Source organism: Primulina huaijiensis, chromosome 18 (assembly GCF_012295235.1).
Source record: "Primulina huaijiensis isolate GDHJ02 chromosome 18, ASM1229523v2, whole genome shotgun sequence".
In the NCBI taxonomy this organism is placed as follows: domain Eukaryota; kingdom Viridiplantae; phylum Streptophyta; class Magnoliopsida; order Lamiales; family Gesneriaceae; genus Primulina; species Primulina huaijiensis.
This window is the reverse complement of record NC_133323.1, coordinates 1,602,581-1,615,490: the sequence shown is the minus strand read 5'-3', so window position 1 is coordinate 1,615,490 and position 12,910 is coordinate 1,602,581. Positions and strand designations below refer to the sequence as shown.

General features: G+C 36.9%; 3 protein-coding genes and 1 long non-coding RNA gene across 7 annotated transcripts; 2 read left to right on the top strand and 2 right to left on the bottom strand.

Annotated features, from left to right (window-relative positions):
- On the top strand, positions 1-4,078 carry LOC140964491 (oligopeptide transporter 7-like). Its single transcript, XM_073424328.1, has 6 exons — positions 1-191; positions 282-861; positions 1,287-1,856; positions 2,546-2,801; positions 2,895-3,077; positions 3,278-4,078. The coding sequence occupies exons 1-6, from the start codon at positions 146-148 to the stop codon at positions 3,890-3,892; spliced, it is 2,250 nt and encodes a 749-aa protein (XP_073280429.1). The 5' UTR covers positions 1-145; the 3' UTR covers positions 3,893-4,078.
- Positions 4,079-4,612: 534 nt separating this feature from the next.
- Positions 4,613-9,128, top strand: LOC140964207 (calmodulin-lysine N-methyltransferase). 4 transcript variants are annotated; one of them, XR_012172842.1, is made up of 9 exons: positions 4,643-4,818; positions 4,890-5,079; positions 5,343-5,422; positions 6,336-6,396; positions 6,478-6,593; positions 7,025-7,157; positions 7,435-7,696; positions 8,637-8,755; positions 9,075-9,128. XR_012172842.1 is itself a non-coding variant. In XM_073423785.1 (8 exons), the coding sequence occupies exons 1-8, from the start codon at positions 4,725-4,727 to the stop codon at positions 8,355-8,357; spliced, it is 996 nt and encodes a 331-aa protein (XP_073279886.1). In that variant the 5' UTR covers positions 4,613-4,724. The 4 variants fall into 4 exon arrangements, 3 of the variants coding, with proteins under 3 accessions (XP_073279886.1, XP_073279884.1, XP_073279885.1); XM_073423785.1 differs by lacking the exons at positions 8,637-8,755; positions 9,075-9,128 and adding an exon at positions 8,286-8,357 and having other exon boundaries at positions 4,613-4,818; positions 4,902-5,079; XM_073423783.1 differs by lacking the exons at positions 8,637-8,755; positions 9,075-9,128 and adding an exon at positions 8,286-8,357 and having other exon boundaries at positions 4,642-4,818.
- Positions 9,084-10,179, bottom strand: LOC140964209 (thaumatin-like protein 1b). The gene has a single exon (XM_073423786.1). It carries the CDS (start codon positions 9,813-9,815, stop codon positions 9,084-9,086), a length of 732 nt encoding a protein of 243 aa, XP_073279887.1. The 5' UTR covers positions 9,816-10,179.
- Positions 10,180-11,396: 1,217 nt separating this feature from the next.
- LOC140964210 (uncharacterized) lies at positions 11,397-12,559 on the bottom strand. Its single transcript, XR_012172843.1, has 2 exons — positions 12,482-12,559; positions 11,397-11,630 (listed from the first exon to the last, which is right to left on the bottom strand). It is a non-coding gene; the product is annotated as an uncharacterized lncRNA (long non-coding RNA).
- Positions 12,560-12,910: the final 351 nt, after the last annotated feature.

Sequence of the window (12,910 nt, the reverse complement as noted above, 5' to 3'; positions counted from 1 at the left end):
TAACAATTGTTATAATTTATTTTTTACGTCACTGATGACCGAAAGTCACGTGGATCACAAAAAAATGGCGGATTCCCATTATTTATCTTCTCCCTCCTGCTCGAGGAAATCATCTTCGGTCGACTGATTCAAGCCAACGGCAGAGATGATTGGAACTGATGAGGAAGAAGAAGAAATCTCCGCCCCACTCAGTAAGTCAGAATCCCAATTGGTTTTCGCTTAGATTATGCTCATCATGTCAACGAACTATTTGAATAACTGATTTAAGTGAAAATGTGCAGTTCACAAGATCAAACCCGAACGCCATTCGGCCAATGCATCCTCTTCGGAAGAAGAGAACTCGTCTGTGGAGCAGGTGGCGCTCACCGTCCCGTTGACCGACGACCCGGAGCTGCCGGTTGTCACCTTCCGTTTGTGGGTACTGGGTTCCCTAGCCTGCGTTGGGCTCTCCTTCCTCAATCAGTTCTTCTGGTACCGCCGCGAGCCGCTGTCGATCACTGCTATATCCGCCCAGATCGCGGTTGTCCCGCTCGGACACCTGATGGCGGTGGTGTTCACTCGGCGGGTCTTCTTCAAGGGTCGAAAGTGGGAATTCAGCTTCAATCCAGGCCCGTTCAACGTGAAGGAGCACGTGCTGATCACAATCTTTGCGAATTCCGGGGCTTCCAATCCTTACTCTATTCACATCGTGAGCGCGGTGAAGATCTTTTACAGGCAGAGGATGACGTTTTGGGTGTCTTTGGGGGTGGTTTTGACCACGCAGATTCTGGGTTTTGGATGGGCCGGGCTTTTCCGAAGGTTCTTGGTCGAGCCCGCTTCGATGTGGTGGCCCCAAAATCTGGTCCAGGTTTCTCTCTTCAGGTTCCTACCACTCTACTCAACTTCAATTAGTCCTGTCAGCAGTTAACTCAAATTCGCTGTGATTTTGATCTGCCATAAAACTTTAATGCAAGTTGTCTGATGATCATAAATAATGAAAACTATGAGTTACTTTTTGAAACCTTTTGTGTATTTTGTGGTTGCGTGAGATATCATCCTCTTCACTTTTTCTACATCATGGTCGTTGGAGCTACAGAATGCAGATTATGTGCAAGGGCTAATGAGAACGAAAATATTCTTTTTTATCCTCAATGCATCCTACTTTTTGTTTAATCAATAGGTCTTACCTTCATTTTTCAATCAATGAAACTGTGTAAAAACTACATTAAGAGATGTTATATATTTTCAGCATTCAACAATATCAGATAATTGAGGTGGTTTGTAATCATTCCAGATTCCAATGGCAGGGCACTTCATGAGAAAGAAGAGAGACCTAAGGGTGGATTGACGCGAAACCAATTCTTCCTTACTGCCTTTATCTGTAGCTTTGCTTACTACGTCTTCCCGGGATACCTTTTCCCAAAACTCACTTCAGTTTCCTGGCTTTGCTGGATATTTTCTTCTTCTGTCTTAGTCCAGCAGCTGGGTTCCGGACTCCATGGTCTAGGAATCGGTGCTATTGGACTTGATTGGTCCAGCATATCCTCATACCTCGGCAGCCCACTTGCTAGCCCATGGTTTGCTACTGCTAACATTGCTGTTGGATATTTTCTTTGCATGTATGTAATCACCCCGATCATGTACTGGCTCGACGTCTACAAAGCAAAGACGTTTCCCATATTCTCGGATGATCTTTTTACGTCAACTGGGGAACAATATAACATCTCTGCCATTATAGATTCAAACTTCCACATTGACTTGCAGGCATATGAGCGTGAAGGGCATCTCTATCTCAGCACATTCTTTGCTATGACGTATGCTTTTAGCTTTGCGTGTCTCACTGCCACCATTGTTCATGTCCTCCTCTTTCACGGCAGGTATGTCGAGTACAATGGCTTATGCACAAGTTTTGCAGTATTACTTATTCACTCTCTACCTTGATTAAACTGCATTTATATAGAAAGGGTTAAAACGTTCCTCTAAGTTAGAGACTTGACAGTTGTCAAAAACTTATGAGCTTATTGAACATATGGAACTTCTTTCCTTTAGCCACCTAGATCTTATTTACTATCTTGGAATTCTCCTGGATAACATGACATCGAGTAGCAATGATTGCTCCTGATGTCATATGTGGCAGCCTATATTGTACAAGAATGAAAACATGACATTTTAACTATTGTGTATTTTAAAATATTTGAGTTGAAATGTTATCACCCGTCGTAGTATTTTATAAAGCATAACCACTTGATACTACAGAAATCACGTAATTTGGTTGCATTTTGTCCTAATAAAGGTTTTATCTTCCTTGCTGATTAAAACCGCAATTTTTTTCCCCAAATAATCAACTAAATTGGGTCTCATTTTATTTTCCCATTTCAAGTTATGAGAACTCAAAACACCCTAACCCCACCAATTCCCTCTTTCTTGCCAAGTATCTCTCCATATACAACTCTTGCTACTTTTTAATGTGCTACTATCTTGGATGGTACAGCAAAATGCAGCCTGTATTATTATGCTTGTACAGTGTATTTCTGTGCTCTGAAAGTGCAGCCTTTTTTTAACTTAGAGATCTATGGCTGCTCAGCAAGTCAGCGTTTGAGGAGAAAAAGATGGATGTACACACAAAGCTCATGCAAAAATACAAGCAAGTTCCTGAATGGTGGTTCATATGCATTCTTTTGGTAAACATTTTAGCAACCTTACTTATCTGCCATTACTACAACGATCAACTTCAGCTACCGTGGTGGGGTGTCTTGTTAGCGTGTGTTATTGCCTTCAGTTTTACTCTTCCAGTGGGAGTTATTACAGCCACAACGAACCAAGTGAGATTTATATGCCGCTAGCTAAATCTAAATTGTTTGATATTGGATGAGATATTGAACTTCTATTTCTGAAATCTAAGCCTTTTTTATCAGACACCAGGGCTGAACGTGATAACAGAGTACATAATTGGTTTCCTGTATCCTGGATATCCAGTTGCCAACATGTGCTTTAAGGTGTATGGCTACATCAGCATGAAACAGGCGCTAACATTTCTACAAGACTTGAAACTCGGACATTACATGAAAATACCTCCGAGAACAATGTTCATGGCTCAGGTTCGTTTTTCTCCTTTCTTCCTTCTAAACAAATAGAGGGGTGACCAGAGGTGGATTTAAGAATATCAGCGAGAGAGCAAGACAGCGCTAGAGGGTGATTCCATGATATCGAGGGAGTGGAATTTTAATATTTGGAAAAATTGTGCTTGCGTAATTGAGACATTCATCACAAAATCTGACCATTTCTGCCTGTTAATCAGGTGTTTGGCACCCTAATATCAGCATTAGTTCATCTAGGAACAGCATGGTGGCTAATGGACACCGTCCCAAACATTTGTGACCGAACAGCACTTCCTCCAGGAAGCCCATGGACATGCCCAAGCGACCACGTATTCTACGATGCCTCTGTAATCTGGGGTTTGATCGGGCCACGAAGAATCTTTGGTGATCTTGGCTATTATTCAACAATCAACTGGGCTTTTCTAGTGGGTGCCATAGCTCCCCTTCTAGTTTGGTTTGCACATAAAGCATTTCGCAACCAGCACTGGATCAGACATATTACAGTTCCCGTTTTGTTGGTTTCCATAATTAACATGCCACCGGCAACTTCTGTAAACTACAACAGCTGGATTATAATCGGTTTTGCCTCTGGCTTTGTTGCATACAGATACTATCGTGACTTGTGGAGTCGACACAATTACGTGCTTTCGGGGGCTCTGGATGCCGGGCTTGCGTTTATGGGGGTATTTCTGTATTTATGTTTGGGAATGGAACGCATGAAGCTTGACTGGTGGGGAAGCGAAACAGATGGTTGCCCTTTAGCTTCTTGCCCAACTGCCGAAGGCATTGTGGTAAAAGGCTGTCCTGTTGTTTGAGTGGCGTTGTATTGTTTTTCATGGCGCTCTTCGGACTACTTTTCATTGAATTTGTTATATTTGTATCCACACTGTACAAGTAGAAAAGGGTAATAAAAATGTACTGTTTAATGTTATTATTTGAAATTTGTATAAGCAATTGAACATGTTAATAGTTAAATCAGATGGATAAGGTTGCTTGAGAAATTCTATTTTTTAACATTTTACCTTGGAAGATTATTATTATGATTATCAAAACATATTATTTTTTTTGAAAGAAAATATATCTAGTATTGAATATTTAGTATGTTTTTTGTTTTTATTTTTTTTTAATATAATGAACTACGTGGCCTTTATTTTATATATATTGCACACTGGATAAATGAAATCATATATTTCAGTATGTATTGAATAAATCATGCGATATACTTGTTCGAAGAAATATTGGTAATGAAATCATACTAATAATTATTATCTAAACATTTATTTACTTAAACAACTCTGAAATTCATGAGTGATGATATTCTTTGAAATCATACGAGAATATTTGTTTAATTTAGCACCATAACAATATTTTCAAAACAAATTTCAAATTTAACAGTTAAATCATGTTTTGAATTCTTCAATATTGGTCCTAACAAAACCCTCAATTAGAATTTGTAAATAGATAAATCTGAGTAATTGGGAAAAAGTTATTATGTAGGTCGAGATTGGTAAGTCCAAGTGCAAATATATATATTTTTTAAAAATATAACAAACAAACGATTATTTTTTTTCTTTTTTTATAACATTGTTTAGAGAAAATAGAAAAACTTGCCACAGTTATCGTTTGATTTGCTCATCGAAGCTTCAAATGGAGACTGATAACGCCAAAGCTACCCCAACGTCTTCCTCTTTGCGGTGGCGAATCCTCCGCCGCGCCCTTCTTCGGCGCTCATCTTGTTCCGGTAAGCACCTATTGAATATTGCCATATACACGTGATACCTTGATATTCTGTTAATGGCGAACAACTCGTAGAAAATCCATTAGAAGCGATCCATTCGAATCAAATTTCTCGAAGGACGAAAATTGGTTTCAATTTGGTACCTTTCCGTTTGGTGGATAAAGATGGAGAGAAGAATCCAGATTTTTCTTCGATGGAAAGACATAGAGATGTTTGTTTCTGCTACATGCTGCCTCTTCCTAGTGCTCCGAAGCTTTTTCTCCGGTTAGTTTAGTTAAATTTCACTTACGTTCTTTTAATATTTCGTTTATTCTCTCTTCTTTATTTATGGACACGTTATTTCTTTCATTATTAATTGGCGGTTTAAGAAATCTAGCGACTGTGAAAAGTGTGTTTGGAATATCAATTTCGTTGGAATTGTTCCGACTTTAATGCAGCTCGCAATAGGATTTTGTTTTTGTAACGATGCTTTATGTAGCTGTGTTGGTTGGGGAGTGACAATTGATTACTTGTGGAGCTTAACGCAGTCAAAGATTGGAAGATTGTGCGGATCTCAATGATTTTGAAGTCTGCAATAGATACAAAATTGACAACACCGGAATTGTCTGTAAGTAGAACATATTATCTCGTTTTCATCCTCATTTTGTTGCAGTGCGAATATAATAAAAGTTATGATCTTTTTGCAACCATTCTCATCTGCCATTTACCACTACAATTAGCATTCGAGCTAGCTAGTCTTGTGCCACTTTTGTTTCATAAATTTATTTGTGTAGTACCCACTTAGCTTTTTGGGATATCAGCTCTAGAACTGAAATGAAGAAATATGTTGGGTGATCACAACTAACATCTAGGTGTGTAAACGAAGAAAGTCACTCATATCTATTTATAAGTATTCTAGAAGCTTCTTTAATCTCATTTTGAGAGGGAAACAGAATCATAAAAATTTATTAAAATTCTTTCTAGTCTCTATATCTCTCTTATTCAATTCGTTTCTCTCTTCATCCATGTTGTCTTTTGATTTTATTTTGTCACCTCCTTTTCTTACCACTTTTTTTGTTGGAGTACATGATTGTTATGGATAAGCTAATCAATAGGGATAAAAGAAGTGGAAGAGGATGTGAACGGCCCTGCTTAAGTGGACCAGGTAGAGAATTTGGTGATTTGAGCCGTCAATTTCTTATTCATGTGTTGCAACAATGTTGGGTGCGAAACAGACCATTGGGAATCAATTGAGTCCAATTTTTGTTATGTGGATTTTCTTAGTTTTTTTTCTTAATTTTCACCTCGAGGGAAAGGTGATTTTATAGGTGGATGGAATAAGGAAAAAATTGTCATTGTGATTCATCAGATCACATTTGAAATTTGCGTCTTAAGAATTTTAAGTAAGCGATTTTTCTGCTTCTGATGCAATACCCATCACTATCAGCTATAATCAGGATGTTTTTTTCCAAACACAGTCAAAATTGAGTGGTTATTTCTCCAGAATTTACTATTTTAGACTTGTTTTTGTTTTTGAATAGGTCAATGGCCTTCTGAGGATGTACTTGCTTATTATTCCTTGTCACGCCGTGATAGCTTCAGGTTTATCACTTCTTCTCGATTTAATTATAGTCTAGTGGTGTTTTCGTTGGTTTAATTCTCATTCTTTCTCAAAATTTCCAGAGATAAAAGAGTAATTGAACTTGGAGCAGGCTATGGGTTAGCCGGTTTAGTTATTGCAATGGTCACAGATGTATCTGAACTTTTGATATCAGATGGAAATCCTCAAGTAGTTAATTGTATCCTTTGGACTAGGTCTTATAACTTAGTGAAATTTGTGAGCCCTTATAACACATCAGATCATCTGCCGTTGGCAGCAAATGTAGCTTCCACATTTAACTTTGTGCAGCATGCTCCAAATGAAGATATTGCTCTGTCTTTTCTTGAGCAATGTGCTTTAGAGTTTCTTACCTAAACATTGATAATTTTCAAGTTAGGAAACTAGAAATTTTCTGGGGAAAAAAGTTGTCCCTTGAATGAAGATTATTATTGATAGGAACATGATATCACTGCACCTTTGTTGCATGTTAATGTTCTGTAAGTCAAGAATTATTTTATAAAAACTCGTTTGAGACAATACTGATTGACCACACTAGTTTCCTTCATTTATCAATGGTGCATGTCTATCGTGAATTCCTTCTCACCAAGAATTGGAATTCTTAACAAGCAGATATTCAGCATAATATAGACGCCAATGCTGCATCATTTGGCAACACAAAGGTGAAGTCAATGATGCTACATTGGGATCAGCATGAAGTCTCAGAAATCAATGGTACCTTTGACGTGATTGTTGCAAGTGACTGGTAACTTATTGTCCTATGATATGACTGACTGGCACTCAATAAATTGTTTATATTGCCGGACAGGGTTAAAATTTTATTATGTGTAAAACGAGAAATCACTCTCTTGCATTAGTGACGAGGGATTTGGTTTTATTTGTCAAACTACCATTTTCCAACCAGCATGGACCTTTTTGGGCAATCCTAACATACCTGGAAGAAATTCGTTTTTATCATTGTATCAATCTCACTGGTCTCCTTGCTTGGACCAGCAAGAATTTTTTATTTTCTGATTTTGCAGCACTTTCTTTAAGGAGTTCCACAAAGGCCTTGCTCGAACAATCAAATGCTTGCTAAAAGTAGATGAACCCTCTGAAGCCCTACTTTTTAGCCCCAAAAGAGGTGATTCGTTGGATAAGTTTCTCGCTGAAGTCAAGGACAATGGCCTGCACTTCAGCATAACAGAGAACTATGACACAACCATTTGGAAGCGTCATCAAGAATTTCTTAGTGGCGATGAATCCTGGCCCAACTACGAGCCAGATCATTGTTACCCTTTATTGGTCAGTATCAAACACTAGAATCTTGTCATTTGTTTTTGCCATTTCATATCTGTTGCCTTCATTGCTTTTAGATTCGTTATATTCGTTTTAATAAAAAACACTACTACATTTGAAGCATTGATCTTTGCAGCTACTTCCATGCCTCGTGTTTTATGCCTTTTTAGGAATTGGCACCACCTTTCGTTATAATGAACTTTAGTTTGTTGTTCCTAGGAAAATACGCAATAAAAGTGATTTAACATATGATCGTGACATATTTATTAAATATTTTAAGTCACACTTCTGATGATCTTATATGTAAAATATGATACGATTTAATGACTGACTTGTTGGGTTATTATACTGATTTAATCCATATTTTGACAGTTTTTTTTAATCACATACGATTTTGTATTTCAAATTGTGCTTGGTATCATGTTCTATCAAAAAAGTAATTATGCTTAATATCATGCTCCATTCATATATGATTGGCATGCGGATACTAAATTGTTGTTAAATATAGTAAATACATGATACCCAATTGCATATGCAAAAATCAAAATATTAGGTAGAACAATATGTGAAATAAAATATCTGAATCATGTTATAGGATGCATACATGGCATGTCAACTGGTTGAAACAGGATGGAGTGTAAGTCTAATTTTTTTTATATATATATAATTTTAAGTAATTGAGGTTAGGGACTTTTTGGCCAAAATATACAGAGGGCCCTTAAGTCTATTTTAACAAATAGTAGTAGTAAATAAACAAACAAACAAATACGACTTGAAACCAACTAGGGATTGATTTTGCGTTCCTTCTTTCCGTTGTTTGCTGAGAGATGTGCATTTTTTTACCACTGATTTCAAAGTGGTGTATCGGGCCGGGTTTCATTCATCTAAGCCCAAAGATTTCGACACGCTCCATTTTCCCTTGGGTTATGAGTTGTGTGGGCTTCAGGTGAACTCCAAATATAAGATTAAGTAGATGGCCTGACTAACTGCCAAACAGCTGATACAAAGGTGATGAGAATGGAGGTGAACTGCAAGGGAGCAGCAGCGGATACAATTGACACACGGGTGGGCACATTTACTTGCCCTTCTCTTGATTTCTTTTTACTGCACAAAATTATCAATTATTTTTGCTAATAATAAATAAAATAGGATAAATAATGCATCCAGATTCCAGACCGACCAGTACTATGTATAATAATAAAATTTTCTAAATAAAATTGGGATTGTGTTTGGTTTGCAAAAAAGACAGGATCAGAGGATTACCGATCAATATAGTTATTTAATGAATATTGTCGAGGAACTTTTAATTCTAAAAGACAATTAAATGGATTTTTTTAATTATTATTTAATTTGAAGTTATTTATTATTTAATCGGGAATTCAAGAGTTTGAAGTTACCCGGCGACGGAAAGAGGGGGGCAAAAAGTGATGACATAATCGGATGAAGCACAGGTAAATGTGCTGCTCCTATCATCATATGCGTAGCTGTAAGCCCTGGGGCACGCGTTCTTGAAGAACTCTGAGTATTTGCTCGGTCTGCAAGTCTCCGGCGTCCTGTACTCGCCGCTGCAGCAATATCTTGGATCCCCGAAGGCCTCACAGGCGCTCCTACACGCCACGCAATCCCCCGAGCTGCTGCTCACCACCTTCAGCTCCTGAGGGCACGCGACGTTGAGGTCTGCATTGCATCCCGTGTACGTACAGTTCCCGCCTCCGACCCCATTATGTGGGACCACCAACACAGGTAGATTGAACCCATCGACGAGACTGACGTCGTAGAAGTCAAGCCCGCTGAAGCCGTTGAGGGTGAACTCAACCAGGGTAGCTGGAGGCACCGCACCGTTGCCCCCGCACTCTACCTTTCCGGAGCCACAATCGCCAGTGATGCAGTTGAAAATCCCGGTGGTGGGGTCTTGGGCACAAAATGTGCGTCCCCATAAACGGCCAGACCAAGAAGAGGGTACATATATAGAAACCGAATCGCCGGAGTTGAGCACAAATCCGGTGGATGAAAGCTGGGAAGAATTAGCGTTTGATAATATCCCCGGCCACACAGCATGGGAGCACTGGTTCGCTACTGTAAATATCGCCGAACACACCACACCTGCATTGCGCACAGCGAACATGTTTGCATGAAAATATTATGAAAAGATATTCAACTGAGTGGAATTAATTAAATACCTGGCATTGCTAGAAGGAGACCTGAAAGGAGAAGGGATTTAAGGAACTTGTGTGCTTCAGCCATCTTTTGATGAAGAAGGGAAAAGGGCAATGAATGCGAAGAATGAATTTTGTCGTTGTGGGAAAAACTGAGTACTTGAAAAGTGAATATTTGACGACTGTGTTTTCTGTTAAATCGTATGGTTGAAATGTTTGTTTAGTTGAATATTGTAGCCGTAATCTTGAAGCTACGGTGGAAGTATTTGAAACTCGGATCTTTGGTAATGAACAAAGACACAAGTTACTATTTAAGTTATTTATATGAACTCTTTTGGCTTATTCAATTCATCAAAATATATTAGGAAATTTCAATATGACGACAAAAAATATTATAGGTAGATTATTATGTTTGACTGGAAAGCATAATCCTAGCATGAATTGAAAATTTCAAACTAGTGTTTGCTTTGGTGGATATATTTGTTGTATATAATAATGGAAAGTAAAAGAAGTAGGATTCGGAGAGCAAAGTGGCAACAATTTCGAGATTAGGCAGAGTCGAATACGTGGAAACTCAGAAGCTTCTTCCGACAAGTTTACTCATGATTGTGGAATTTGACTAATTTCAGAAGTCAGACCGACGATTCTCTTGTTGCGTTCTTCATGTTAATTTATTCAGATTAATTGATATTTAAGTCACGTATCTCGAAATTGTGACATTTATACACTTTTTAACAACATTGTTCCATGAAAACTCAGCATCATTCTACGAAACAACACAAACATTGCAGGGACGTCATTTTCGGGCACCCCCACGCTGCCTGTAATTTCCATACAACACTTGGGGTCCCCTGGGCTACCTGGAATTCCCAAGCAACGCTTGGGAGTGTGGGTTTTCCTTCAATGCTTTTGTTTCAAGTTTTTTTTTCTTGTCTTCTTTGCTCAATTAATTCATTAAGCTTAAATTTCCAAAAATATCTCACGTGAATGAAATGAGTGCATGAATGCACGCGATGTCGAAAGAGAGTTCACACTGAAAATTATTACATCAGAATATGTGGCTTTTGGCTTTGAACAATTCTTAGTAAATACTATCGGATTTACTAAGCCAGAAAGTGAACATAATATCTTGAACTTTTTGAAGGGTTGTATAAAATCAGACAATAACATCAACACACTAATTTTCCTAACATTTCCTTTGATTTTTCGACAGTATTCATTTTGGTCATGAAACACAACTTAACTTCATAAGTGCTTCGTCAAGACGGTTCGTCCTCACACTTAGATAGGCGACCTCCTTTTAATAGTATCATACCATAGTCCGTATTTTCCAAGTAAAAGAATCATTATAAGTACAAATTTTAACCTCACTACATTGATAGACAACAACACTCTTCGTCTTAAGAATGGATATGAAATAATTCCTGAGTTATATCAAGTTTTTATAATTTAGTTGACGTATTGAACAAAGATCATGAGACCAAACAACATATTTTAACAACATTGTTCCATGAAAACTCGCATCATTCCATGAAACAGAACATCTGTCATAAAACCTCTCAAGAATATTTGAGTATTTAAGAGGCCAAATCAAATAGCACTTCACAAAAACTAGGTACTTTTGGTGTCGCTTTAGGTATTCATTTTTTCACTTTTTGAAACACTTCATGGAAATTTTATACCATTATGTATTTGTAATTGTAAGAAACCATAATGCCACCACATCTTGTAGCTATTTTTGAACAACCTTCAGTACTGTTTTTTGGTTTAACAATCGCTTAAACCTGCAAGAAATTAAAACAAAAAAATTAGATGTTGGTATGACATTTTCAAAATAAATAACAAAGAAAACGACTGAATTAGCTTAATTGCATGAAATGATATATTATTAATGTCTATGCATTTCAAACCAACTATTGAACTTGTTCTTTGCACTGAATTGACACTGAGAATGTTGAGTCGAGTTAGAAGTCTTTTAGAGCTCGAATTTGCAAAGGTATTTATTTTGGGAAAATATGGTGCCTGAAATACCCATAAATTGTCTACAAGATGAGTTTTAAGTGATTTAAAGTCGTTCTTGAAACTGAAAGATATTTGAATTTATTAGGTAACGTGCCTATTTTACCTTGAATATCATTCAAAAACCCATATAAAATAATAAAATAAATATAAAAAAGATCCAAGAAAAAACGACAATAACAACTTACCAACTTACGATCTGACATCAAAAGCACAAAAAATGTCATTACTGATTATAAGAACACAACTATTGATTAAAAAAATTAGATATACTAAATCAAGATGTTTTCTTCATTCAAAAAGGAAAAAAAACGTAAAAATCCAAAAAAATCCAAACTTTATTACATTTACATACTGAAACACCGATTAACATATCAGAAGCACTAGATCAAGTAACATACCTCGTCACATACAAAATCAATTAAACATAATCAAGAAAATCACGAAAACTTTAGAAAGTGAAAGTCTCAACCAAGAAGCAAAAATTAGAAGAAAAAAAAAAAAGCATGACAAATCATCAAACACATAAAACAAATCATCAAAAGGATGACATGTAAACAACACAGTCAAACTTGAAGCATAAACTTACTAAAATCGAATATGACAGTTGACTTACACTGCTGAGCTTGTTCTTGAATTGCCCTTTTCAAAGCCAAAATGGAGTACGATTAGACGATGGATTTCCTTGGGGTAGAAACCGATGGAAATGGATTTGGTTGAGGGAGAAAACGATAGATTTTTTTATGTAGGATTTTAATTTAATAAATATAGTTTAATAATAAAAAGGTAAAAAGTAAAATTAGTTTTGCAGAGTTAAAACTACATGTGACTTGTGATCAAGTAGCAAATCACAAAATATATCTTGTAAGGACTGAATTTTAAGATAAACATGTACTAAAGGATTTTAATTTAATTTACCCATGATTTTTCACCATAATTTTCTAAAATGACATGATATATATCAAATTTGATGCCCGTAGATAATGGATTCAGAGAAAGTTTTTTCATATCGCTCTTTAAATAATTGAATTTGTTACTTCTAAGT

Excerpts from the sequence above, each read along its gene's own strand:
- LOC140964207 (XM_073423783.1), top strand. The coding sequence starts at position 4,725 with ATGGAGACTGATAACGCCAAAGCTACCCCAACGTCTTCCTCTTTGCGG. Across the intron at positions 4,819-4,889 it reads TCGGCGCTCATCTTGTTCCG|AAAATCCATTAGAAGCGATC; the intron begins GTAAGCACCTAT and ends AACAACTCGTAG. Across the intron at positions 5,423-6,335 it reads TGACAACACCGGAATTGTCT|GTCAATGGCCTTCTGAGGAT; the intron begins GTAAGTAGAACA and ends GTTTTTGAATAG.
- LOC140964209 (XM_073423786.1), bottom strand. The coding sequence starts at position 9,815 with ATGTTCGCTGTGCGCAATGCAGGTGTGGTGTGTTCGGCGATATTTACA.
- LOC140964491 (XM_073424328.1), top strand. The coding sequence starts at position 146 with ATGATTGGAACTGATGAGGAAGAAGAAGAAATCTCCGCCCCACTCA. Across the intron at positions 1,857-2,545 it reads GTCCTCCTCTTTCACGGCAG|AGATCTATGGCTGCTCAGCA; the intron begins GTATGTCGAGTA and ends TTTTTAACTTAG. Across the intron at positions 3,078-3,277 it reads GAACAATGTTCATGGCTCAG|GTGTTTGGCACCCTAATATC; the intron begins GTTCGTTTTTCT and ends CCTGTTAATCAG.